The sequence below is a fragment of the Camponotus vicinus genome, unplaced genomic scaffold, assembly GCF_025532165.1.
Source record: "Camponotus vicinus isolate PSW18456_S1 unplaced genomic scaffold, iyCamVici1.0 SCAF_3, whole genome shotgun sequence".
Lineage (NCBI taxonomy): Eukaryota > Metazoa > Arthropoda > Insecta > Hymenoptera > Formicidae > Camponotus > Camponotus vicinus.
This window is the reverse complement of record NW_028141967.1, coordinates 18,221,148-18,247,301: the sequence shown is the minus strand read 5'-3', so window position 1 is coordinate 18,247,301 and position 26,154 is coordinate 18,221,148. Positions and strand designations below refer to the sequence as shown.

Sequence of the window (26,154 nt, the reverse complement as noted above, 5' to 3'; positions counted from 1 at the left end):
CAAGCATTTATTTATTTTCTGTCGGACATAACAATCCAGCCAGTGATATACCAGTAGCCTGCACCCTTGAAGCATTGAGCTTTTTTACCGTACAATGGACTGCATTTTACAGCATATTTAATATTCTTAGAGTCACAGATCATAGAATATTGCAACTTATTAATACGGAATCTTTAACAAAATTACTAATTTGAATAAGAAATAAACTATAAAATATAAAGAGTATAAAATTTAAAAAATAATATATAATTTCTTTTAATTTAAATACTTTTTGTGTAAATTTATATAAATATTTATATTAAAATACGCTGGACGTGACAACATATAAATGTATACCTAACATCTAAAATTTAAAAAAAAATTATAATTTTCTTTTTTTCGATTTTACTACATATTGTCGAATTTGTGGGTGCGTTTCGTCAAACGATCGACTCTCGCTCAAGTCTGTTAACAAAGAACCAGTCATGGCGATTATATGTTGAATGCCATTGTAAAATGCGACATCCATAACCATCCTTCGAAGTGGTCGGGGCCTTCGATAAAAGTTCAGTCACGCTGTGATTTATTAATTATAAAGCATTGTGATCCGCGCGAAGCCGCATAGTTGTGGTTTCACGGTGATAAAGCAGCACGCGGCGTTAAAGATTTCTACCTCGAAAATAGATTGCCTGATCGACGCTAAACGCTTTCGCGATTTATTTAATACATTAGCTTTTAATTGATGAATTAATATGGAATATACTTTTTTTATTATCTTTCTCTCTCCCAAAGATACATTCACATCATTTTTAAAATTCCAATCTTAAATTTCAAATCCTAAAAATCAAATTAGAACAATTATGGAAAATATTAATGTATACTCAAGATAAGGAATATAATATCTTTGTGCATTATAAAATTTAAAATATAATAATATTTTAAATCTTTTTGTTAAAATTCTAACAAACTAGAAAGGATTTGAAATAATAAATGATTATAAATGTTCGTTGTATAAATATGAATAATCGAGCTTAAGAATAATTAGATAAAATAGAAAAAAATCGCATTTCGTTATAAAGCGATACATACACATACAAATTGTACACTTAATTAAGTGAAATATAAACTGGGTAACAATCAAGTTTGAAATTAAGATGACATTAGAGAAGTTCAGATTAGAAGAAATCTTAGATGACAAAACAAGCAAGAGGCGTCCCACGATGCTTCATTGCCTCGTAGGCCCAGATTGCAGCCCGTATGTTTGGCCCAATAGCTCCTTAACTGGTTATATCATAGGCCGTTTCTTATCCCAAACTTTATCAACATTTACATACTGAACGTGTGTATGAACAATAATTTATGATGTAACGTGATAACGTGATAACATACAAAACAAACAGTAGGTTGTTAAATCAATCTCTTTGATATAATTTAAGTTAACAAAAATTATTCTTTTCAGTTATATTACAACATTATAATATGTATAATTTATATTTTATAAATTCTGATTAATTTATTACATATTTGATTAGTTTGGAAATAATTTTATTTATCTCGTTCATAATCTCTGTCTTAAAAGCGTTTGCCAAGAGATGTATAATTTAATTTCAGTAAATTATATTGCACATTAATACTGACTTAATTAAAGAGGAGCATACGTAATTTCGAGATAGATTTTGAATCATCTATTATATAGGACAGCGCGTTTATTACAATCTGAAATGATTTATTGACATCTATATTTGCAAAGAAACTTTTACTTTCATCATTAAGTCGTCGACAAGAACAACTCTCGATTTTCATATCTGGTGTTGAACCTTTCGCCACATGGAAAATTGAAACCACAACGTCATAAAGCCACCTCGTTCAAACGAGCAAATATAGTGAAACTTCGAGAAAAACTGACTTCTTATGACTTCCATTAACCTCCTTGAGAGAAATCGCGATCGTTTGCTATGCCAGTAATATTTCAAACAAGTTTGTTATTGTAATTTTTCGAAAGTGATATATACGTCTAGATTGTCGCGTAATGACAAAATACCGCATGAGATTAAAACGCAGTCACTGATTAATCGTTAATTGATTATCATGTTTTAACGCAGTATGATAATTTACACACGAGTCAATCTAAATAATTAAATTGTGATCGACTGAGAGAATTAAATTAATCGCTCGGAACAACAATAATATAATAACAATATAATTAATTTGTTCATCTAAAAGAACATTTATTAAATAGAAATTGAATGATATTAAACGTGATTTCGTTATCATTGCTTTATTATTGTTTCAATTTGAAAATTATTGTCTAATTATTTAAATTTAGACTGTTGATCATGAATTATTGCATTGTAGCGTTAATTATTGATATCGACGAATAGAATTTGTATACATATTTAATTCTTTCTTTATTAAAATATCTAGTCTTCATTATATTTTAATTATGGACTTTTCATATTATTCTTCGCGCGTCTTTTACAATTTTAAAACGAAACATCACGCGATTAATTGATTAATTGCCGGTTCTTAATCTTATTAGCGGTGCGATTCTCGGGAAGATTTAAGCTGCTAAAAAGCCGTGATTTCGCGTATCTACGAAGAAAAATGGGTACTCTTGTTCCCTGGATCGCGCCCAACTTACTTTTTTTTCGGCAATGCACGATTCTGCTCAACGCTTCGTCGAATTATACACCATGACCTGTAATTTGGACACTATTTCACATGCCGTAAGCATGCAATCACGAAAAGGTGTTCCCTTTTGTAAGTGGTTCCACCTAGATGAAGAATTTATCGGCTAACAGCCCTTCCTTGAGATTATAATACACGTTGCACATATGATCCGATCGAAGATCACGGCGTTATAATGCATCGAGACGCCATATGAAGCGTTTAGTACTTTCGTCCTTCTGACGGTATTACAAAACTTTCTTGATTCCATGTTGAGAAATTCTTACGTAGATTGTGCAAGAATCGCAACTGCTGTATCTTTACTAGTTGCGATTAATTTCTAATCTTAAAAAATTTAAATTTATGAAAAAATTTTTTGATTTAAAATATTATATAAAGGAGAATGTACTCTGTATGTATAAAGAATTATTTAATTTTCTTTGTAAAGAATGATGAAATATTTCTATATATATAAATTAATTTTCTCAATTATTTCACTTATATAAATCGTATTTGTCCACTTGGATTCATATATTCAATATCCTTACATAGAAGTATATGTCATTGAGTAAATTCTCGGAAGGAGGATGAGACAGTCCAGGAAATGTGAGATCTCGAATGCGGGAGACCGGAAGAAACGCAATAACATCCAAGAGATTTGATTTATTCGAGAGGAAACGAATCTCTAGAATGCGCCGTGTGTGTTCGAAGAACAAATATCCGGTCACTCGAATGGCAAATCAATTGGAACAAAGATTGGATATATGCATTTGATTACATTTTGTCCTTCTAAGCAATTTTCCGCTTCTATACATCTATTATTTCTTAAAAAAATGATATAGAAAATAATCAAGACAATTTACAATTAATTCTAAATATCATTTAAAAAAAATTTTCACTTGTATAGCGTAACTGCAAAATAATTGTAATTTTTAAAAAATATTGTATCATGCATACCTACGCGATAAATTAAAAGTAAAATAAAGAAATAAAAATAGAAACAGAAATTATGTTGATATTTATTAATTTTATATCTCTATTAAAACTATAAAATTTTAATAATATAACATCACAAATTTTAAATTAGAAAATCGAATTATGCAAATATTTAATCGAAAATAAATGCTACTTAGTTACGTAATACTTTTCAATTAATTTTGAGCACATTTTTATCCTTTTTCTGACAAAGATACTATTAAGTTCATTTCGCAGCAATCTCTGCAAATCGAGTAAATACGAAAAAAAGGATCGAGAATCTTCATTAGCCGGCGATTTTCTGCGCAAACGATTATTTGGAAAGCATCGATTAACGTATACTGATCGTTCAGATTGGTTCACAGAAACAGGAAGTCCTTTCCAAAAAGAGCAAGATAGAATTAGACCTCACATGTCGAAGGTAAAACGCGTTCGTCAAGTTTCTTGGATCTCGCCGACAAAAATGCGCGCATGGCGCTTCATCATAAAAAAAAAATTACATTCGTATTAAAAAATATTCCGAAAGCACGCGCAATTTATGGTACAAATATAAAAATTTATAATATTATATTGAATAAATAAAGTTTTGCTCGTGGATATTTATATATATTTAGATATTATAAAATACAAGATTTATTTTATTTTAAAAAAAGTTTATACCTTTATAAAAAAATTTTCATTTTTTTAATGCTATATAAAGAAATATTTGTCACCTTCATGTAAAAATAGACTCGATTAATATAACAATTTTTACACCTATCTCGCGCTAAATACTTCCTCGTATTGTCAAATCAAATCCGCCTGGTTAATCAATGGGAGCAAAAAAGGCCCGCAAAAGAGACGACCGGAAATTTGACGCGCGGCGAATTGTCGCTTGTTAATTGTATCGCGAGTGTATAAGGTGCGCCGGGGCGCGACGATAAATCGATATTGAAATTTCAACATTAGCCGGATATATATATTACACATATATGGTTGCGCACAACTCGCAAAATACACGCAGGCGCGGATTGAGGCATAATGCAGTCGATCGAGAAAGCGAGAGGGAAACTTGCAGCGATTGGACGCAATGTTCAACTTGGTCTCGAAATGAATTTATGGACCCGTAATCAACCAATTGAGATGGGTACTTGTTGTATGCGGTCGATCCGACCGAAACCTTGTGGCAAAGCATTGCACTCTTCTCACACTAAGAATTATACTGTACTACTGCACGTCGCATCGAACGTTGCAAAATCATACGGAAATTAACGTATGACCATTTCGATCGATAAATATTAAATTTGCTTGGTATATTATGTTTTATCATCTAACAATTTAAATAAAATACGTTCACAATATATTTCGCTATTCTATATATTCCAAATTTAAATTCTTATTGGAATACATAAGAGAATATTATAATATATAAATATTACAATATATTAAGTATAAATTATGCATTTTTTTAGTCGCAAATGCAAACAGTAATAAATAAAAAAAATTAATATGTAAAATCTAAAATGTTGATTTGCACAAAATTATTACATTTCTTAACCGTTATCGTACTTTATCTTTATATGTAAAAATGAATTATAGTAAATAGATAGTGAATAAAAAAATTTTAAATTTGCAACATCCTGTAGAGCGAATTTAGCATCGATGACGCAGAGACGAGTATGCATTGGCAATGTCAAGATTAGCTATAAGTTTAGTTAGAACCTTAAATGAGAAAGATTCGACTGTATCTGTTTTATGTAAATGATCAGTTGAATGGAACCGCTCGCATCTGTAGATTATCATTTGAGATGTTTATATTACTGCATTTCTCTCGTTTTGCAAATACGCCTTTCAACGATACATTATGGCATGTCTTCGAAATATAAGGGAATGTCATAGATTCGTTAACTATCAGAGTGAGACATTTTTAAAAAGATATATTACAAATAGTTTTTATGCACAAAAGCAGCAAATTTAATTCTATCAGATTAAAAACATTTTGTAATTTTTTAATGTTTTAATCGTACATGTATAAAAAGAGAATTAATTAGTTTGTTAAGCACAAAAAGTGTCAATATCTAGTTATAACGAGCTCGAAAAAAATTTTTCTTTTAATATTAATACTAAGAGATATATCGCGTTTATATCGCATTGTGATTTATCAATATATATTGACGTGAACATACTAGACAATATTAATGTAAAGAAAAAATTTGTAGAAATCAATTTTATTTTGAAAAAAAAATAAAATAAAAAATATAAATTATTATTTATTTTCATAATTACTATTTATTTTTATTCTCTCTTTCAGTACTCTCTTGCACTTTTATTAGACATGTTTCTTTCTACAAGTTGTATTACACACATATAGATAATTATTTTATTGCCAACAAAACGATACATTTAAGAATTAAATTGAATACGATTGATGTCACAATATGTCTCACAAATATGCATTTGTTACACGTCAAATATATATTTATGTTATCACTGAATATGGTTAAATAGATTTATGAATCGGTTATGGGTCATGTGTGTTTTTCTGAAATATGAGCCGTCATTCACTCTTGGTAGCAATTTTTTTAGCATGTCTCGATAATGTCGTACACTGACCCAAGCAACAGTGATTCTTTTGAAGGTTTTTCTAATAATAGCGCATATCAGCGCGCTAAACACTGATTAGAAAAATCGCTCGATAATATGTCAGCCAGGATATCCCATTAACAAATTAGCACGACAGGCTATATAGATAAAAGCATCGTTACGACCCGTGTCTTATCTGCATTTGTTTGGCCATAAAATACTACATTGAATCTTCCAAAAATAATTATAACATCAGAATAATGAAAATTTGTTTAAAAATTAAAAGGGGCTAAAAATGTATTTCTTGCACTAGCATAAGATGTTTGTTAAATACAGGGATTATAAATTAAGATTGTAAAAATGAATCAATATGTTTATAAGTTGTTAAAAGAAGTACGTGATAATTTCAACTATTTTGACATCTTTTGATCGTTTCGATTTGTTCTAATTAATCATAATGTAATTAATAATATTAGATAAAAATTCATGAATCACTTTATGATAAAAATCCCACAAAATTAAACTCTATGTGTACGTCTCATAAGATATTATATAAGCAATGGCATAAAATGTGATTTATTTTAAATGAATAGACATTTATTGTAATTCACACAACAAGTAAAACATGAAGAGTTTAGCAACAGCAAATAGTTTCCATCTAATTCATAGGTCTTGTCAGACAAGTTATGTTTCCTATATAGGAAAAACTATTTTGATAAATTGTATTGCATTAGTTTACATATACAGTATACACATTACGTTTATTACATTCATTTAAGATTTGCATGCTTGATTTCCTCTTACTTTATGCACGGATATTACAGGAATCAATATCCTTTAGTGAATGTCGGTTACTATCCACTTATACGTAAATGCGAGTAAGATATCTATTGCATGACGAGTTATCGAAGGTCTCGAGATGAGACGCAACTTAATTATTCAATTAAAAATTAAAAGTCAAAATAAAATTATACTTGAATTATAATAAAATTATAATATAATATACTTAAATTGTAATAAAAGAAAATAATTTTTAAGAATATATCTCTTATATAATGAAAAAATGTGAGTGCAATGACAAATCTGAATTATTGACAAGTTCTGAAAACAATTTACTTTACACTGATTTTTATATCTTTGCGATAACTGCAATCCATTATATTTGGAATGTATAATATCCGCATATTAAACAGTGTCTTTTTACTTCTCGCTATTTTATCGTGATAGGCGTCGCAAGTTTATACCGCGGGCAACGTAATCACTGTTATTTCATCGTGAACAGTAATGCTCCGGCTTAAAGCCGCTCTACTTATACGCATTATCTCTTGGTAAGAGCAATACACAGAGAGCGAGAATAAGAGCGAAAGAGAAAGAAAGAGAGAGAGAGCCAATCCCCGGGCAATCATTGTTTTCAAGCGTCATTATGAAATTGCTTTGGTAAATGAAATACGCGGTTATATGCGTGCATACGCTCAAATTGAGATTTATTGGAAAATCGAAAATACGTTTTCCCGCCCTCCCATGCATCCTCCTACCTAGTAACGGGTCCAGCTGATGTTCCGGTACATCGAGCTGTATCGCCCACGCGATGCATCGGGTTACACGGAGACGGCTACATGCATGCAATTACGTCGGTAGATTCGAGGGAGATTCAAGGAATCGCTTTACCGAGGGTCAAAATTACTCCAATTTTCGCCTGCGCGTCTTCTCTTTCAGCATTTACTACGTGTCGAAAAAAAAGTGCGTGCAAATCAAGGATTTAAAATAAAAAAATATTGTGTAAGTTCAAGAACAATGTGATTATATTTCTGAAATTATATTTTTAAAAATTTATTTTTATAGAAATTTTTTTATAGCTTTGCTATTGTGTGTGTATATATATATATATATATATATATATATATATATATATAAAATTTAGAAATTTTTATAATATAATAATACTTTTACATGTATTATGCAATAGAGATTCCTGTAACAATTTAATTTCGTGCGATATAATCATAATGCGACAGATACGCCTATCTTGCCATTCGAATTAAAAAATGATCGATGATTTTATAATCTATTGCAATAATTTTAGTCATACGATACCGGTTATCAAATCACCTTTTTCGCAATAAATTAATTAAATTGCACTATATGTGGTGTACCGCAAGATCGAGATCAAGAAAGTGATCGATTGCGATGCGACCAAGGGCAATTCCGAGTCATTCTTTATCATTGATGCATCTCTGAACTCGCCGACTCCACGATCGATCGATCAAGCAGCGGGTGCCTTCAATTAGTCGGCCGAACTAATTAATTTGACTCGATCGTGATTTACATAATTAGACACGCCAAATGCGCCCTTCAGCTCTCTCAGAAGCGTCGTAATTGCCGCATCAAATGCGCACGCTTATGCAGGTTGCAACTACGAATGATTACTGAGAGATGCTTGCTACTTTCCTGCTTCTGACAGCATGAAACTACCCGATGACTACATCAAAGTGCGCTGATTGAAACGCACGGAACTGCGGTACATCCCGCGCATCTATAATAAGACGATGCGGTTAACTTCAACGAATCGACAGAGCAATCCTTGCAAGTATACCGGCGATATTTCATTGCACATATCGCATACTTATGATATAATAACGGAGATATATCAATTTCTGCATGTTATGCAGCAGTTATACAGCAAAAAATATGACACTTTATTCTTTAATGAATTAAAATTAACAATTTAAAATGTAATTAAAAAATCCAATGTTTAAAATTTAAAAGTTGCAAAGTAAAATAGCGTTTTACTAAATTTTATATACAGGGTGTCCCAGGTATCTTCCGTCCAAAAAAAAAGGCAGATTCTCTGGCCAATTTAAAAACGATTTTTCCTCAGCGAAAATGTCGAGGGAGATCATTATTTTTTGCATATTCCCAATTTTTGTCATCATGTATCTTTCTAACTAAGCCTTAAATTAAAATTCTATTAAAGTAAACTCTACCTAAAATTAACTAAAGAATGTGACTTTATTAATATTTTATTCCCATAAGCCTTAGTTTGCGAAAAACCCTTTATTTTCAATCGTTTATAACTCGAAAACTATTAGTGCCGCGACATTTTCGCTGAGGAAAAATCGTTTTTAAATTGGCCAGAGAATCTGCCTTTTTTTTTGGACGGAAGATACCTGGGACACCTTGTATATAACAAAAAGTATTAGTCTCCAAATTTGATACTAATCTTGACATCCAATGCAATCTAATGAATCAATCTTTAATTATATATTTGAGAGAATATGTGTGTGTGTGTGTGTGTGTGTGTGCGTGTGAAGTAGAAAATACACAAACACACACACACACTTTTTCTACACATCTATTGAAAGGAAGAAAAGAAAACCGAAAGTTAAAGACTGTTCTTTAACTGATTTGGATGCTCTGAAGCATACAAATCTAATTCCCATCACTCGTCGACTGTCAACTCATCAATTTTCTTGAAATAGGGCTCAGCTTGTCATAAAACGTGAATATAATATATTCAAGAGCTTATCCATAGATGAAAACGACAATCCCTACAACATGAGCTGCCTTTAGAGTTAGATTTCCACGGTCAAATTTTTTCGATATATTTCTAAGGGACTCAATGGGATTCATCGCGACAAAGGGCAAGCCCATAGTGAATTTTTTACATTCGCATGGTCGAATTTAAAGAAACGTGTTCGGCTGATGTATACGTGGAAGATATATTTCCGCATAAAGAGCTTTTCACGCTGACAATGCGACGCTGTCGACACAACGAGACCGATATATTGTGTTTAAAATGTCAAGGGGGCGGATGTTGTATCATATATAAGTCATAGCATTAAAATGTTTGTAAAGCTTCATGGAAAAATGGAGCAAGATATGAAAGGTCGATCGATTCACGGCGCGGTTACATTGTATGATATAGATAGAAATTGTACAAGTAAGATGTTAAATTTCTTTATAAATAGAATAATAAAAAGTTATTTTTCTCTAAATTAATAAAAATCTCATTGTTAATTAATAAAAATATTAAAACGATAAAGGATGATTTATGTTTTTATGGAACAAATTTATATGTAAAAAGAGTCTGCCTCTAATCTAAATTATCTGAATCTTTTTATTAAAAAGGATGTTATATTTAGTCATTATATTTAATCATAATTATATTTAATCATATACGTAATTTGAAACACTAATGAAAGAAAAACCTAAACAAATCTTTAAAAAAGACTCACGTAAAATAATTTAATTATAAAAGAATTTAAAAAAAAGAGATGTGTGACATCATTTTTAACCTCTTTTTATTTTCCAATTCAATTTTATTTTAATCTTGCTTTATGGAAAATGATAAAAGATGATTTATATAAAATAATCGACTTAGAAAGATATACATTGAGCAATCTGTCGATATATTTTTTATGAGACAAAACAAAGTCAAAGAAGATTGTCTGTATAAATCTTTTATATCCTAGTCATATATAAACAATGAACAATCTCTCATATTTTTCAGCTTCAGGTATGTCATTCAATGTTTTGATATTATTGAAATTTTATGTTATCTATAAATTTTTAGAAAATAATTAAATAAGCACACACACACACACACACACACACACATATTCATTCAATTCATAAACGACCATACATACACAGAAAATTCAGGATAATTGTCAGATTGTTATTACATTCTATTTGCATTTAAAAATTTTATGTTTAATGAGTCTCTTTTTCGCTGAATTTTTAAAATATATATAAAGAAGAAATATTAACTGATATTACGTAAATATTAGTACATCATTCCGCTTTAAACACTAGATTTAGTTAGAGACCATAAGCAACTATAGTCGCAGCATACTAATATTTTTCGGTACCGCACATTTTTATCGCTCGACTGCGAGCACAATGAAATATCGACGACGTAACATAAGTATGCACATAAGTTACTGCGTATGCTTTGGCGGTAATCGCGAGCCCCGCGGTCGTAGGAAGAATTATTTGACAAGTAAATTGTCGCTGAGAGATGCGTGTGTCACGGTCGAGAGCCGCATCATGGCTATTTCGAGATTCGGCCGACAAGAAAAAGTAATATTTTACAGTCACAATCAGTCTAAATGAAACATAAAAAATTATTTTGCTATTAAATTCTTTCCGCCAAATTGTACTAAAAAATTCGGAATAACAGAAATATTAAAAAAAATTAATTAAATATATTTGATACGCAAAACACATACAGAAAACTTTATGACGCAAGAAAACAAAAAGATATGCATGCATACGCGCGAGATGATCGATAATAAGTCTGCCGGCGCTACGACACGCTCGTGTTGAATCGATGGACGATTGAACGCGATTCTATGGGATGGGAGTGCCGGTTCGGAACTCTTACAACGGAAAAGGCGCATCCTGTATCTTGTCAACTGACAGTTGACAATATACCGGGTGCCTGATACGCTTTCCTTATTTAAAATAAAATTAACAAACTCGTGAATTTTTTAAATTTAAGATGCACAGTAGAACGCTTTGATTTTGAATTGTGCATTTACATCAGCGCACACGCATATAAGGTGTCTATATAAAATTTCTATTTTCCTATGTAAATATATTTATTAATAATTTTTTCATTAAAATAATTTAAATTTTAGTATTTTTTTATGATATTTATGTAATTTTAATACTGTAAATTATCATGATTGTACTATTTTATCTAATAATAGAAAAATAAAAATATCAAATGATGTTATTTTTATTTTATAATAATTTATAATTTATTTTATAATACATTGCAAAATACGTGCTCCGTATTTTTTGAAACTTTAATATGTAATTTCTCCAATGTTTCGATTTACTTTTTGGAGAAAAAGAAATTACATTTGAATTGATGTTCGCGAGAAAGTTATGAAAATTATTATTATTGAATTTAAAAATTATTATATGCGTGGATTGATGGAATTAATTAAATTTTTACTTTATATGTTAATCTAAAGTTTAATTCATTAGATAATTAAATAAGGCTAAGAACTATAAACAGAAAGATAGTGCGTGATCAAAAGCAAAATGTAAATATTAGATATAAATATTATTTGAAAATCAACAGAAACGTTGAAAGTCAATGCCATAAATCCAGTGAATTCATTTTAACAATGAGAAGGACCTGGAAGAAGGTCGAAACGTCTGTCGACAGATTTTCGATTATGTAATTTTTGCGTCTATATTGTATGTAAAAGTCTTATGATCTATATGATTTTTTCTTGTAATATATTTTACTTGTATGACTATCACGCACTACCTTCTGCGTTTATGATTCTTAGCCTTATTCAATTATCTAATGATTTAAATCTTATGAACATCTCGTTACATAAATCTTTATATTTAAAGTTTAATTATAGATAATTAATAATAAACTTATCAAATTTAACGAATGCTCCATGTATATTGAGGTAAATTATATTTTATTTATATGAATAACTAAATTATAAACATATATAATTGTATATCATATATATAGAAATAATGTTTCGTCTTTTGAATTTGTAAAAAAATTGAATATTCTTTATTTCAATAAAAAATTAACAAGACATAGCCACGCTTTTTGTTCTATATTATAATAGCCACCTTTTTCTTGAATTTTTTCATCTTCGTTCGTATAATTAATGAGAGAAATAATTAAAAAAGAAGTTCCTTTTGCTTTAGTACCTTCGGTACAGCGCTTTCACGGATTGTTGGAGATGTTCTCAACATTCTAATAAAAGCGGATATTAATCAACTCAGTGATAATTCAATTTATCAATGCAACATTATAAGGTAAAAAATAACATATGTTCCATGATATATGTTTCAATTTTTCCATTGTTAAGTAAAATAATTTTAAATATTTTAATAATTAATAATATAAAAAAATATATATAAAATTAAAAATATTAAAATTTTAATTGCAATTAATTGTACTTAATTGTAGATTAATTATAGATTATGAAATTATAAATAGATACATTTAAATAAAAATATAAAGATTATATAGAAATCTAATATAGAAATATAGAAATATAATATATGGATTTAAAAATTTTATGTTTAAAACCAATCTGCTCTAGTACCGCTATGTATTAAATGAAAAAAATTAGCAAATTTCAATTTAAATAATATCAATTCTCTCTCTCTCTCTCTCTCTCTCTTTCTCTCTCACACACGTACACACACGTGTACACACAAACACACATGTTCATTCTCTCTTCACTGTACTTAATCGATGTGGTAATAAAAGGTATGCGATAATATATTCGGTGATACATATTCGTATTCGAAGAACGACCGCGTGCATGTTCCACATGATATAGCAGCTAGGTCACAGCCCTATCACGAGTATAAATGAAAAAATTTATCCACCCACGGGATATAAGTTCATTCTAACAATATCTAAGTGTGCCCTTTGAATGACAAGTATATGCATCATTTTCCTATGTAACCAAACCCGGCTGTATCCCATTAACTTACTCATTAAATTGATTAAAATTAGTAGAGATAGAGTATCATTATATTATTCTCGATAATCATATGATAGTATTTTCATATTAACATAACGATATCAAGATTTTAAAAAACATATATTCGAGTAAAAACGATGAATAAAATTATTGTCAAATAGATGGAACATTATTCTAAAATATTTCTATAAAAAATTAAAATTAGAAATGATTTTTTATTCTGTAAGTTTTTTTAAAGATATTTTAGATAAACTTAAAAAAAAATAATGAAAATAGCTGTTAATTTATGCTAGTATCAATATGATGTATTGATCTATATTATTATTCCCTCTAGCATTATTCACATGTCAAATACATCAAAATCTCATCGGGACAAAGGACCCATGTGACCTCAAACTCAGACAACCATCGCAAGATGGTGATGTCATGAGTGTTCGTATATTTGACAAATGTGTATGCGTTTGTCTGTTCACGCGACATGTTAAAGGGGTCACAGCATCGATATTCGATTACTATCAATATAGAGGCGAGATCAATTCTTCCATAGGGTATATTAGCACTATAGGACGCATTAGATGAAAGAAAAAATTTCTCAAAGCAGAGGATACACACGACAAAGAGAAACTAAAAGAAAAATTTTATCATCGAGATACTATTACATCATTGAGATTCATTGTTAGTTTAATCGCGCATTTTTAATGTGTAATAGACTTTTCAAAATATCCTAAGCAATATAAAAGATGAAAACACGGATGAAGAAGAATTTGAAAAATTATTTTATATTTTTTTACGTGTATCTTTTTCCTGTTATTTAAGATTAATATTGCATAAAATTAATATATATGAGATATAAAAGAAATTTTATATGCTTATGTGTATATTTTAATTAAAAACTCGAGTAATGAACGATAAAAATCAACTTTAATTTTTAGAATGTAATTTATCTCTAGAATATAATTTATTTAAAATTAATTTCAAATACAAATATAAAACTAAAATAATTATAAAACTAATTTCAAAAATAAATATGTATTAATTACACAATAAAATATCATAAAGCTTTTATTAAAATTTATATAATAAAATAAAAATTAAATTATATTTAGAAGAAATTATGCACTTTTTCACAAATATAGATTTCAAAACATTGTTGTTTTAAACGAAATAGTCACAGTTTGCTCAATTGATTTAAGATTCAGTGAATTTCTATTAATCTCAAATATAAATAAAAACCAAGTAAAAAATATTTAAAAGAGATGCTCTTAATTTCTATTGGCTGTCATTTTCAATTTTTATATTTAAAATATATTTTGAAAATATTGTCTAATACTCACATAAAAATGCCATGATTAAACTCAATAATAAATTTCAATCAATAATTAAAACTATTTTTACAGTTTCTCTATATCCTCCTAAGGATATTCCTCCTGTATCCTTCTTAAGATATCCTAAGAAATTTTTTCTTACAATTAATAAACCGATTACTTAATCAATTAATAAAAAGATAATCGGATATACATTTTAAAATTGTATATGTATATAATTTTTACATATTATAAAATTATCAATTTTCTTGATAAAGTTTTAAATAAGAATTGAAATAAAATAATAAGAAATAAAATTTGAAGAAAATAATTTTTCCAAGATTGTTTATGTCATCGGTGTTTCACGCTTCTATTTTTAACACACAATTTTCAAAATATATACATACCTATCTATCATGCAGCGATGTTCCTCGTTTACTTTTCTGCTCGAAAATTTGTCGGATGCCTTTTACGATGCTTATATATGTTGTCGATCGGTCGAGGTCATCGTTGTCGTGTCGCATTCTCGAGGGTTGTATTCTTTATACTGCTACGCCCTTTAGCAACCTCCAGAGTATATATTGTAAACCCAAGAATAGGTTAATCAGTGAACACGGTCTTCACTGATAAACCGATTGAAGTCAACCGGACCAGGTATCCATAAATTCTTTTGATGATCCGTAAATATTTGACGTGCCTGAAACGAAAATGCCAATATTAATTTAAATTTAATGATTTATTCGAAAGATTTAATAATTTCATTACATTTACGATTAAAAAAGTTACGACAGCCGTTGAGATATTTTATTAAAGTTAGCGCCCTAAAGTTGGCTCCTAAAATTTTATTCTATATAAGCTGTCTTATAATTATTATTACACTAATTTAAATTCACACACATTCGGTTTTGAGAAAGTAACGAAAATATAACGAACGGTTTAATTTAATACATACTTTTATCCTGCAAAATGTTCCAATTTTTTGACGATTAATTGAAATATCTCGACAGGGATAATCAGAACCGCGAATTTTCGTTCCGTTGTCATAGTAACTACGTAATAACGCGTTCTTCAATCTTCGGAAATGTTCGGCAATCTTCGACAGACTCGCTTGATCACGTGATTATGACGTAATCGAGCTTATGTATACTATACAGAAGACAGAAGCAGAAGGCGCAGAATTAACCTCGAATTTCACACTTGAAATTTTTCGACATACACAAGAAATTGTTCAAGTAACAATTTCCACAATCTTGTTGTCGCACGTTTACGATATAAAAATATGATCGGCAAATTAATGTCCGGCATATTTCAATCTTTACCGTACGTGTATAAAATTTTATTTCTAATTATGTGACAATGTGTTGTATCATTTCATTTCACACAAAATTAACATAATATAGATACAATGATCTCGAGTAATAAAATTATCTTGTAGATAATAAAGTAACATATTAACATAGTAACATATTAAGTTTTATTAACATCTTTTCAGACGAGTGGGAGTTTCAAGTCAGCTTTCTTCAGCAGTGAGCGTGACATCTGCAGTATGGAATCCTTGGAGTTTGATACTCGTTAGAAATAGAATGAGGTATCACTTTCCCCAACCTAATGAACGTAAGCGCATCAAGAAACATGGTTGGTTTGCAAGACTGGCGACACCAAATGGAAGGAAAATTCTCCAAAGAAGAATTTTAAAAGGCAAACATGTATTAAGTCATTAATCATTATAATCATCCAATTATTTGAATCTGTAAGAATGTATGTTAAGAAATAAATGCTTTCTCATCAATTCAAATTGAAATTCTTTTTATTACAATACTTTGTGTAACTTATGAACATTATATATTCATCGTATATTACATACAAGCTACCTTTATCTCATCTTCCATACTGTCATTATTTAATTCAGGTATGTGCTTAAACATGAGTTGTCTGCAAGTCCAATCAAAAGGATGTATCAAAGGTGCTTCTAGAGATATATCTTTTTTCTCTTTGCCAAAAGATATTAAGTGTATATTTCTCAAATGGATATGAGCTGGAATAATTTCTTGCTGATTTTTCTTTATATCTAGCAATTGTAACAGTTCTTTACTTATATGTGGCATATTCCAAGAAGATTCAGCGAATGGATTGACTTTTATCCATGTACCCATAATATTTTGAACTCGTGAACCGTGATAATTATCTCCAAGAATTGGACTATACAGCATAGTAGAAGCAAATAATCTAATTGAGTGCCATTGTCTTGTAGATGCTTCTATTTCTATTAAGGAACTCAAATTGTGTGTCGAATTGGATATAACTCTATAATTTATATTTAATATTTGAACTTCATCCCTTTTTACAGCATTGTTAGACCATTTTGTTAAGATAATAGGCTGAAAGGCATGCATAATTATTAATTTAATAGAAATGCATAATTTGTACATAGCGTATGTAAAACGTAGACAACTGTACCTTTTTGATTCCTAATGAAGATTTTTGTAAAGTCATTGCCAAATTATACTTTCCTTTGATCTCGTTTGAAACTCTAGTCGTAATTGCCCAGTATTTTCTAGGTTTATAAGTTTGAAATCGTCTTCTCACTTTTTCTAGCTGCTGGCATACATTGTCATTAATTCCAAAAACATAGATGCCAGTCATATATCTATAAAAAAAATAATTTTTCATAAAAGTTATAAATATATTTTTAAAAGAAAAATTAGATATATACACACTTTTCCGATCCCATGAATGGTATTAAGGCTGGTACATCTAATTCCTTTGCAAGATATGGCAAAACATCATGTATAGAATAATTAACTGCATTTACAATCTTGTGACAGATTTTTAAAGAGGACTCATCATGTATCTTTTTATTATGTATAGGTATGCCATACGGTTTGTTTATTGCAACAATTCCATCTGAAAGAAAATATCTATGCATTAATATATAAATGTAAAATGTAATATATTGACATATTATTTTAATTTAAATAAGCCGTAAATTTATAAAACAAGTATCTCTCCACAACTGGCAATTAATAATGCAGCATTAAACGTTACTCCTTGGCATAATTTTTCATAATAAGACTTGACAATTACGTATTGTGTATTACGAAAAAAATTTAGACCTGTCTTCTTTTAAAAAAGATTTAAAAATAAGCGCATTTATAAGTTACATATAAATTAAAAAAATAGAAAATCAAGAGAATACAAATCTTGATAAAATCTTATTTTAAGATAAAATTTCTATTTACATATTTTATTATATATGGATAAAAATATTATCTTTAATCTGCTCTAAACAAAGAATGATAATCTACCTGCATTGTAAATAACATTCTTTAACAAATCATTTACAAATTCGTTCTCCGATTTCCATGGATGGATTCGATGGTACGGATGGACCACGTTCTTCTTCGTCGTATATTCATTCCCCACAGTACAGTATTTTTTATAACATGTGCAAAATGCCATCGCGAACTCATTGTTTCGCGTAGTTCTAAATAGCATCAATGTACTCATCATTTTTCTAATAAAATTTAGGATTATTCTTTTTTCTCTTACACAGGAATATTTACTCCTATATTAGAATAATATACATATGAGGTCTGCTCGCATTGCTTGTACTCTCTAACAATTTTTGCATTTAATAAACTGAGATAAATATATATATTTGAGCGTTAAAGAGAAAGAGAACGCTGAGGAAGATACTAAAAGTGCTTCGAAGTATTCGACCAATCAGAATAAAGAGTAAAAAATTCTTTATTCTGATTGGTTAATGAATGCAATGCTTCGAAATATCTCTAGCGCACTCATTGATTTTGGTCCATATTTTGAATCCTCTTTTATTGATAAAAGTGCTTCTAAAAATGGCTTACAGCCAATCAGAAGGCTTATAAGCCACTTTTAGAAGCACTTTTATCAATAAAAGAGGATTCAGAATATGGACCCTAGTATACAGATGTCTGTGGATTCAACCCGGGATAGTTTACTAGATGTCACTGACCAATCACATTCCATGTAACCATAGATTCTTCAGAAGAATGGCTGTGATTGGTCGATGATGTCTACTAAACTATCCCGAATCGGATCAAACCCGACCATTCGAAAACGCCATTAATGTCTAACAATAAGTTTCATCTCTATATTATTTATTCAGTCTATGGTCGTACAACGCACGTGTAAAGCATTGAAAATTGAAATTTGACTGATCAAAAGAAATGAATTTTTCTTTATTTCAGGATATTCACGTGCTATATATGCAAGTTTTTTTCTCTCGTTATACAAGGTTTGTTAATATTAATATATTTTTTTCTCTGCTTCGAGACAAATTTCTCATAATATAGGTATTTCTGATCATATTTATATTACTTGTAAACATAAAAGTGTTGTAATATATAGGCATGTCTATAATGGAAAGAATAAAGAGCTTTTCAATAATCTTTCTATCGCTTTTACGAATGTATTTAAAATATATTTATAATATTATATATAAAAATTACTTTTAAATGGAACTGTGCATATTTTATTATAAACAGATAAATAGATTCGGTAAATTATGAGTAAACAAAAATTAAAATCAAAAGGATTGAAGCGTGCTGAAAACAATTTACTGAATAAACTCAATACTACATTTTTGAAGAATTATCCACATCATGTAATGCCTGGTTATAATTTAAATAAGTCACCGTGTATTGAAGAATGGGATGAGGAAAGTGCAATGGGTCTCTATCAAGAATTTCCATATAATTGTGATTTACCAAAGCCATTATTACCACCAGCAAGATTATCAAGAACAGGTAATAATAATACCGATATGTGTGAATTTTTAATTTGTGAGATATTTTTGAAATAATTTTTATATAATTTTATTCCATTCTTTCCAGAGATATTTTAAAAATATCTTAATTATTGTCATTGTAATTTTCTCTTTCCTTTATAATATTTTCTTTTTTTCTAATTTTATTAAGTATATTTTATAAAAATATAAACATCTTTCTAAATTTTGCAGTGCTTATTGAAGAAGATCCAGCTTTACAGCTTCTTACTCTAAAACAACACTTAAAAGATGATATTGACAGAATAATGGGTCAATATGAAAGACATAAGACAGGTTTGTATACAAAAAAAATAAATAGTTTGTAATGTTAATAGTAGTAATAATTTGTGATATTAATTTAAAATAAATAAAATTTATTTTTAATAGAGTTTAATGCAGTACATAAAAAGAAAATAAAATGGAACAGAGGAAGTAACGGATATAATGCACAAATTCCCAGATATGTTGCAGATATAGCAGAATTGCTTGATATGGATCCTGATCCTTATTTTGAAGGGGTATATTTAACATATTATATCTTTTAGAAATTTTTATTAAATAAAATGAGTGAAATACCTAGAAAAATAATTAGTTATTAATAATAATTGAATAAATAATAATAAATTTATAAATAATAATTGAATTATTATTAAGTAAGAATAACTTGAAATAATATATTTGATAGAAATTAAATTTATTGACTTTATTACTAATAAAATATCATTTTAGACTTATAACTGGTATTATACTGGTGGATCATTAAATAATATTCAGTTACATGGCTTGAATGTTCTGCTGTTTCCATTCATGGGAGATTTAGGTACTATTTTATATATAAAACATGTGTGTTTATATAATTATATTTTGTGTATGATTAAATATGTTTTAATTTCTTGAAATATTTTCAGTTGCTGCAAATATTACACCCATGAAAGATTCCATATGGAAGCCATTACTGCAAAATTCAGCTAAATGTAAATTACATAGATTATTATATGAAATTAGACAAAGTGAAAATAATAATACATGTATGTATGATAATTATGTAGTTAAACAATGTAAAATAATTACATATATAAATGTTTATTGTTATACATTGATATAACAATTCATATTTTAGGTAGAATTCTAGGAAGGCATAAAAATGAATGTACTATTTATACGCTTACAAATTCTGAAAATCATTTGTTGCTTAATGAAATTCATAGGCAAGCATCAAAGGTACCATATGTCAGTGCTGATTTGAGTTTAACTAATGTCAATTATCATTGTACATTAAGTGCAGAAAGAAAATTATTTTTATGGGATATAAATAATATGTGAGTATCTTTTCATCTTCAAATATCTATTGTGTGTTCACAAAATTGATATTTTGTCTTTTGTAGGCATTCTATTAATAGTGGTTCTCTATTAAATAATGCTAAAACTTCTCTCCAAAATAATGCTAAAACTTATGATGCTTGGGGATGTATAAGATTTCAACAAATGGATCCAAATGTCTTAATTTACATGGATAGATGTTGTTTACATTATGTTGATATAAGAGTAAGAAATAGAAAAATTTTAAGATACTTATCATTTATACAACAATACAGATACACAAATTAGAAGTTATCATTTATTAACATTATTTATTAATAATAAAAACGTATTTGTTTCTTACTTTTTATATACATTAATGGTAATTACAATTTTAGACTGCTTTTGACCAACCATGTCTTACATTGTGTCCAAAATTTAACTTGGAAAATTGCGAGAATCTCTCGGTCGAAGCACCGAGTAAACACAATTGTTGTCGATATGTGGGCACTTATCATTCTCTTTTACTATGTGATAATCGTTCTCCAAAGCACTGCATACGACAAAAATGGACGCATCAATTCAAAGATACTCCACTATTGGCAACTGTAACTAACAAGTAAATAATATTTTAAATAATAATTTCTTAAAATAATTGCTCTATTACATAATATCAATCATATTGTTCATTAATTGCAGCAATGATAAGGAAATTATTGTTTTGTCAACTCAGAGAGTCGGCGAAAACGCTATAATTTTGAATACTTGGATGGGCGAGGAGGAGTCTCATTCCTTTAATTTGCCTTTTATACCTCCATGTATTGTAGAAACATTAAATGAATCTCAAATTCAAGGAATGTGCTTGAATCCATATTTACGAAGTAGATTTGAATTGTCTAATACTGGTAGCACATTAGTCACAAATACACAAAAAGGAGAAGTGTCCTACTTTGTTCAAAACTCGATTGGTACAATTAATATTTTTTTCTATGTAATATTTTTTAGATAACATTGTGCTGATGTTTGAATATGAATATATTTTTCTATTATTATTAGGTGACATATTTTATCAGTGTATAACACATGAAAATATATTGGACAAATATTCTCTTGTAAATGGTAAAGCTTGTTACGCATTAAATATGTGGGAAAAAGCTTTATCAGCTCAAGTCGAGCCATTAGTACCTCTAACATTATCCAACAAATGTAATATGACACATATATATGAAAGTAAGAGAATATATCTTTATATTTAAATATATTTTCTCACAATCGATATAATATAAATTATGAAAATAATTTTACAGATTTTACAAATAGAAAGCTCTGTTTAAAATCCAATAAAGATGATGCAGACGATTTTGAACCAAGTTGGAAACAATCATTGGCTACATTAGGATCATACATAGATTTATTAGCACCAGAACTTCTTACAGCTTGGGAAATACGTGAAGAGGTACCAGTACCTAAAACTGCAGGATCCCATCAGAAAGTTTGGAATTGGTTGGAATCGTCGACTTCGAATTATCCAATGATGCAATCACAAGATGATTCTGGATGTATATCTACATTCATCAACACTCAAGAATTATCTCACATTTCTCAAGAACAAGATCTCATATATATTGATGATGACAATGTATTACAATAAAAACCATTACTGAAACTAAAATTTAAGTTCAATAAAGACACATTTAAGTAATTTATCTAATTGAGAATTAAAAAAAAAGAAAATGCCACATGTGCAAATACAAAGTGTTGATTATTTAAGATTTATATTTTATATATCTATAAGAGAGAGAGATGTTGTAATTAAAATAAATTATATAGATACAAAAATACTTTATTATATTTATATGTAATTGTGATAATAAACTATATAAATATGTAAATAAATAGAACAAATTTTGGAACGTTGTTTTTTATTACAATAAAAATTATACAGTAATCACAATATGCATATTCCTTTTTCAATGAAATGATTGAATGTATTGCATATTCAAAAGATGTACATTTTTCAATTTGTAATGTCATTAGTTGACTAGCGATTCCGTAGGAAAGATGGTTTCCATCTCGAAGTAAGTACTTTGCTACTATCTTGTTGTGCCTTATTCTGCTCTTCTTCCATTTGCATCTATCAATTATCATTATAGTTGAGTATTCTGATTATGCACTTATTTTACAGTAACTTACCAATAATTTTCGTCGATTTTCTTTAAACATTTCCAATGGATTATCAAACTGTTTATAATAATTCAAAACATCTCGGACATCTTGCACATTTGATGTTAATATTGCTAAAGAAAAAAAAAAAACAATACTTATTAAGAAAAATTATACATAACAATGTTGATACTTAAAATGTTAATAAATAAATTTGCAGGAATGATGTTAATATGAAACTATTAAGGCAAATAATTATAAAATATATTTACTTTTTAGGAATGCCGCTAAGTCATACAGTGTAGTATCATCATCATTGCCTGTCCATCGAGGAAGTTTAAATGCATTTTCTGGATGTAACTTTACACTTCTGTCATTCCAATCAACAACAATGACCTATGTATTTAATAATTTTAATATAAAAAGCACCACAAAACTAACTAAGAAGATACTATTTTATAATGAGAAAATAATTACTTTACTAAGATCGCGATTAAGAGCTCCCAGATCTTTAACATGATGTCCATCCACAAAACGTGTCGCATCTCTAACTAATCTGAACATTATGTACCCATTTGGATCTAATGCATCCAAAATGGGGAATACCGTCTGCAAAATCAAATAAACATTTATTATAGATATTATTTATACAACAAATTTAAATAATTTTTTTATCAAATATATTAAAAATAATATCCTATTTTTAAAAGCAAAGATTACAATTACCATTCCTTGCTCAGCTGTATAAATCACAATTTCAAATTGCGGGGGTGCTACTGCTTCTAAAAACTGATCCACTCCAGGCCGTTTTTTAAATCTCCATCCAGTTTGATACTATAAATAAGATACATCCATAATATCCAAGTATCAAATTAAATTATATATTCTATCTCTTTAATTAGATTAAAAACTTACTGTCCAATCTGGATGCACAAGAAGATCTGTCAATTCCAAAACTAGAGTATATGGTGGCTGAATATATGGATACTTTAATGGATCAGGTAATAATTTTTCCCTACTAGGTTCCTGTACCAGCTGTAAATATCAATAAACATTATAACAAAATACTTTCCAATATGTATGAATAATTTTATATGTTTTTAAAATTAGGAAATATACATGTTGCATAAAAACTTTAATATTAAAAAAATTATAAAAATATTTTTTATTATAATATAAAGTAAAGTATATATGTATATATTTTTTCTTTTGCAAGTATGAGCACAATAAATTATAAAAGTATCATACTCTTGTATAATAATTGAGCTCTCTCTTAACCCTCTTGTAAATTTGTTCAAAGAATGGTAAATTGGAAAATTCATCCTCAATGACATTCCCATGTTCATCATGGTTAGGTCTTCCTAATTCATATATTAAATAAGTGAAGCCAATACTCATGACTGCACCAAAGGCTGCAAATCCATAATTCATCATTTTCTTTGATCGCTCACGATTTGCTTTCTCTTCTTCATCTTCCGTTTGTGATTCATTCTGTTTTTTTTGAGTCGTTGCTTCTTGTCCACACTCAGCTTCATTTATAGACGATTGTATATTTGTTAGATTACTAGTAATTTTTGGACGATCTGTTGCTGAAGATAAAAATCACAATTATATATGAAATATAAACATGCAATATTTTTATATATGTATACTTATACAAATAATGAATTTAATATCTTTTGATTACATGTGATTAGCTTAAGTCATTTACAAATTATAGTTAAAGTATTTTTACGCACTATTATGTAGTAAAATAAAGAATCTCCTTTAATTAATATATATCTTTATTAAATATTAAAATGTAAAAAGTATTCATTTCTTTCGTATTCGTCATTTTTTATTTTTTCTTTCGATATCATTGATGTCATATGTAATTTATGACTGAAATTATTTTAACAACAAGATTACCATGCTTTCCATTTTTTTTTAAATATATTTAATGTGCCTTCAACCAGTTTAGATTACCATGCTTTCCATAATGCATAGAGGTTATGTTGGTACTCACTTTCGGTACTGTAACGACATTTTTGTGCCACTTGAACAAGCGATATTCGATTAAATGGTCGTCGTAAGATGCAATGCGTTGTTCCCGCATTTGCATTGTATATTTTACACAAAATTCGCAGACTTCGCGTCGCAAATGCCATACCTTGAAAATATCATGAGAGCTTTCCGGCACCCTTTTGCGTACAAAATCTAACCCCAATCTCAATTCACTCTCACATTTTCCGGCCAACTTCTGCACGGCCGATAAATCCGATCGTTCATCTTGTCGGCCAAGAATATATATTAATGTATGTCGAAATAAACAAAAATATTACTGAAAATTTGAATTAAAGATTCTAAATAAAGAAAAAAATAACAGATTTCGAACGGCACGATTTTATTTTATTATATATGAATAATTATGTTTATATAAACGAATGATTAGTCCCGGAAAAATGATGAATAAAAATTTTCTGATTCTACGATCGATCTTTTTCATTGCTTCATCAACGAGCCTGAATTAATAAATCACTGATATTATTTATATATATGAATGTAAATAAAAAAAAGATACTCCCTTCGGTGACGACCCGATCTTTTGTGGAAGAAGGCGGAAAAGGAAATGTATAAGAATTTATGAATTAAAATATTAAAGAAAAATCAGAGAATATTTCAATAATTTTAATACTTTGTACCTTCGTTATACTTTATTCGAACAGGCTTTACTTTCGAGAAAAAAAATCCTATAAATTTACATATATTAGATAGATAAATTTCTCTCTATTACAAACAAGAAGGTAGCATTTCGATTATATACTCATACGGAAAATAATTGGTATTAGATATCCATCAATATATGAAAAACAGTCATTAGAGATGCTGTAGATATCCAAATGTCCATTCAATGTTTCATAGATATCTACCCACACGGAAA

The 26,154-nt window shown here is 28.7% G+C and overlaps 5 protein-coding genes across 11 annotated transcripts in view; 2 read left to right on the top strand and 3 right to left on the bottom strand.

Moving 5' to 3' along the window:
- Positions 1-16,027, bottom strand: part of LOC145968063 (ADAMTS-like protein 4) — a 72,772-nt gene extending 56,745 nt beyond the window's left edge. For 3 of the 4 annotated variants that reach the window (XM_083093292.1, XM_083093295.1, XM_083093296.1), the window contains exons 1-2: positions 15,921-16,027; positions 15,376-15,665 (exon numbers count right to left, since the gene is read on the bottom strand). The gene's annotated coding sequence lies outside the window, so the exon portion shown is untranslated. Of the gene's footprint in view, positions 1-15,375; positions 15,666-15,733; positions 15,819-15,920 lie in introns of those variants that run through there. The other variant, XM_083093294.1, reaches the window with a different exon arrangement.
- A 73-nt stretch (positions 16,028-16,100) lies between these two features.
- On the top strand, positions 16,101-16,757 carry Mrpl34 (mitochondrial ribosomal protein L34). The gene is made up of 2 exons (XM_083093299.1): positions 16,101-16,288; positions 16,461-16,757. The coding sequence occupies exons 1-2, from the start codon at positions 16,248-16,250 to the stop codon at positions 16,687-16,689; spliced, it is 270 nt and encodes an 89-aa protein (XP_082949425.1). The 5' UTR covers positions 16,101-16,247; the 3' UTR covers positions 16,690-16,757.
- LOC145968065 (pseudouridylate synthase RPUSD4, mitochondrial) lies at positions 16,289-18,602 on the bottom strand. The gene is made up of 5 exons (XM_083093297.1): positions 18,274-18,602; positions 17,686-17,872; positions 17,426-17,615; positions 16,840-17,346; positions 16,289-16,716 (listed from the first exon to the last, which is right to left on the bottom strand). The coding sequence occupies exons 1-5, from the start codon at positions 18,476-18,478 to the stop codon at positions 16,699-16,701; spliced, it is 1,107 nt and encodes a 368-aa protein (XP_082949423.1). The 5' UTR covers positions 18,479-18,602; the 3' UTR covers positions 16,289-16,698.
- Positions 18,603-19,117: 515 nt separating this feature from the next.
- On the top strand, positions 19,118-22,905 carry Taf1c-like (TATA box-binding protein-associated factor RNA polymerase I subunit C-like). Of its 2 annotated transcripts, none has more exons than XM_083093978.1 (12): positions 19,118-19,241; positions 19,492-19,752; positions 19,965-20,066; positions 20,160-20,290; positions 20,502-20,592; positions 20,681-20,800; positions 20,893-21,091; positions 21,158-21,317; positions 21,470-21,690; positions 21,771-22,039; positions 22,128-22,301; positions 22,379-22,905. In XM_083093978.1, exons 2-12 carry the CDS (start codon positions 19,512-19,514, stop codon positions 22,720-22,722), a joined length of 2,052 nt encoding a protein of 683 aa, XP_082950104.1. In that variant the 5' UTR covers positions 19,118-19,241; positions 19,492-19,511; the 3' UTR covers positions 22,723-22,905. The 2 variants fall into 2 exon arrangements, with proteins under 2 accessions (XP_082950104.1, XP_082950105.1); XM_083093979.1 differs by having other exon boundaries at positions 19,127-19,241; positions 19,596-19,752.
- Positions 22,906-22,982: 77 nt separating this feature from the next.
- On the bottom strand, positions 22,983-25,512 carry LOC145968484 (mitochondrial import inner membrane translocase subunit TIM50-C). Of its 3 annotated transcripts, none has more exons than XM_083093981.1 (8): positions 25,240-25,512; positions 24,483-24,817; positions 24,150-24,269; positions 23,961-24,068; positions 23,712-23,843; positions 23,507-23,630; positions 23,265-23,368; positions 22,983-23,205 (listed from the first exon to the last, which is right to left on the bottom strand). In XM_083093981.1, exons 1-8 carry the CDS (start codon positions 25,379-25,381, stop codon positions 23,113-23,115), a joined length of 1,158 nt encoding a protein of 385 aa, XP_082950107.1. In that variant the 5' UTR covers positions 25,382-25,512; the 3' UTR covers positions 22,983-23,112. The 3 variants fall into 3 exon arrangements, with proteins under 3 accessions (XP_082950107.1, XP_082950106.1, XP_082950108.1); XM_083093980.1 differs by having other exon boundaries at positions 24,483-24,823; positions 25,240-25,507; XM_083093982.1 differs by lacking the exon at positions 25,240-25,512 and adding an exon at positions 25,143-25,210 and having other exon boundaries at positions 24,483-24,823.
- Between the last annotated feature and the right edge of the window lie 642 nt (positions 25,513-26,154).

Excerpts from the sequence above, each read along its gene's own strand:
- LOC145968065 (XM_083093297.1), bottom strand. The coding sequence starts at position 18,478 with ATGATGAGTACATTGATGCTATTTAGAACTACGCGAAACAATGAGTTC. Across the intron at positions 17,873-18,273 it reads GAATGTTATTTACAATGCAG|ATGGAATTGTTGCAATAAAC; the intron begins GTAGATTATCAT and ends ATTTTCTTTCAG. Across the intron at positions 17,347-17,425 it reads CTTCATTAGGAATCAAAAAG|CCTATTATCTTAACAAAATG; the intron begins GTACAGTTGTCT and ends CATGCCTTTCAG.
- Taf1c-like (XM_083093978.1), top strand. The coding sequence starts at position 19,512 with ATGAGTAAACAAAAATTAAAATCAAAAGGATTGAAGCGTGCTGAAAAC. Across the intron at positions 21,691-21,770 it reads TTGGCAACTGTAACTAACAA|CAATGATAAGGAAATTATTG; the intron begins GTAAATAATATT and ends CATTAATTGCAG. Across the intron at positions 22,040-22,127 it reads CTTTGTTCAAAACTCGATTG|GTGACATATTTTATCAGTGT; the intron begins GTACAATTAATA and ends TATTATTATTAG.
- Mrpl34 (XM_083093299.1), top strand. The coding sequence starts at position 16,248 with ATGATCGGCAAATTAATGTCCGGCATATTTCAATCTTTACC. Across the intron at positions 16,289-16,460 it reads GGCATATTTCAATCTTTACC|ACGAGTGGGAGTTTCAAGTC; the intron begins GTACGTGTATAA and ends ACATCTTTTCAG.
- LOC145968484 (XM_083093980.1), bottom strand. The coding sequence starts at position 25,381 with ATGGCATTTGCGACGCGAAGTCTGCGAATTTTGTGTAAAATATACAAT. Across the intron at positions 24,270-24,482 it reads AGCTCAATTATTATACAAGA|CTGGTACAGGAACCTAGTAG; the intron begins GTATGATACTTT and ends TGATATTTACAG. Across the intron at positions 23,206-23,264 it reads AAAATCGACGAAAATTATTG|ATGCAAATGGAAGAAGAGCA; the intron begins GTAAGTTACTGT and ends GATAATTGATAG.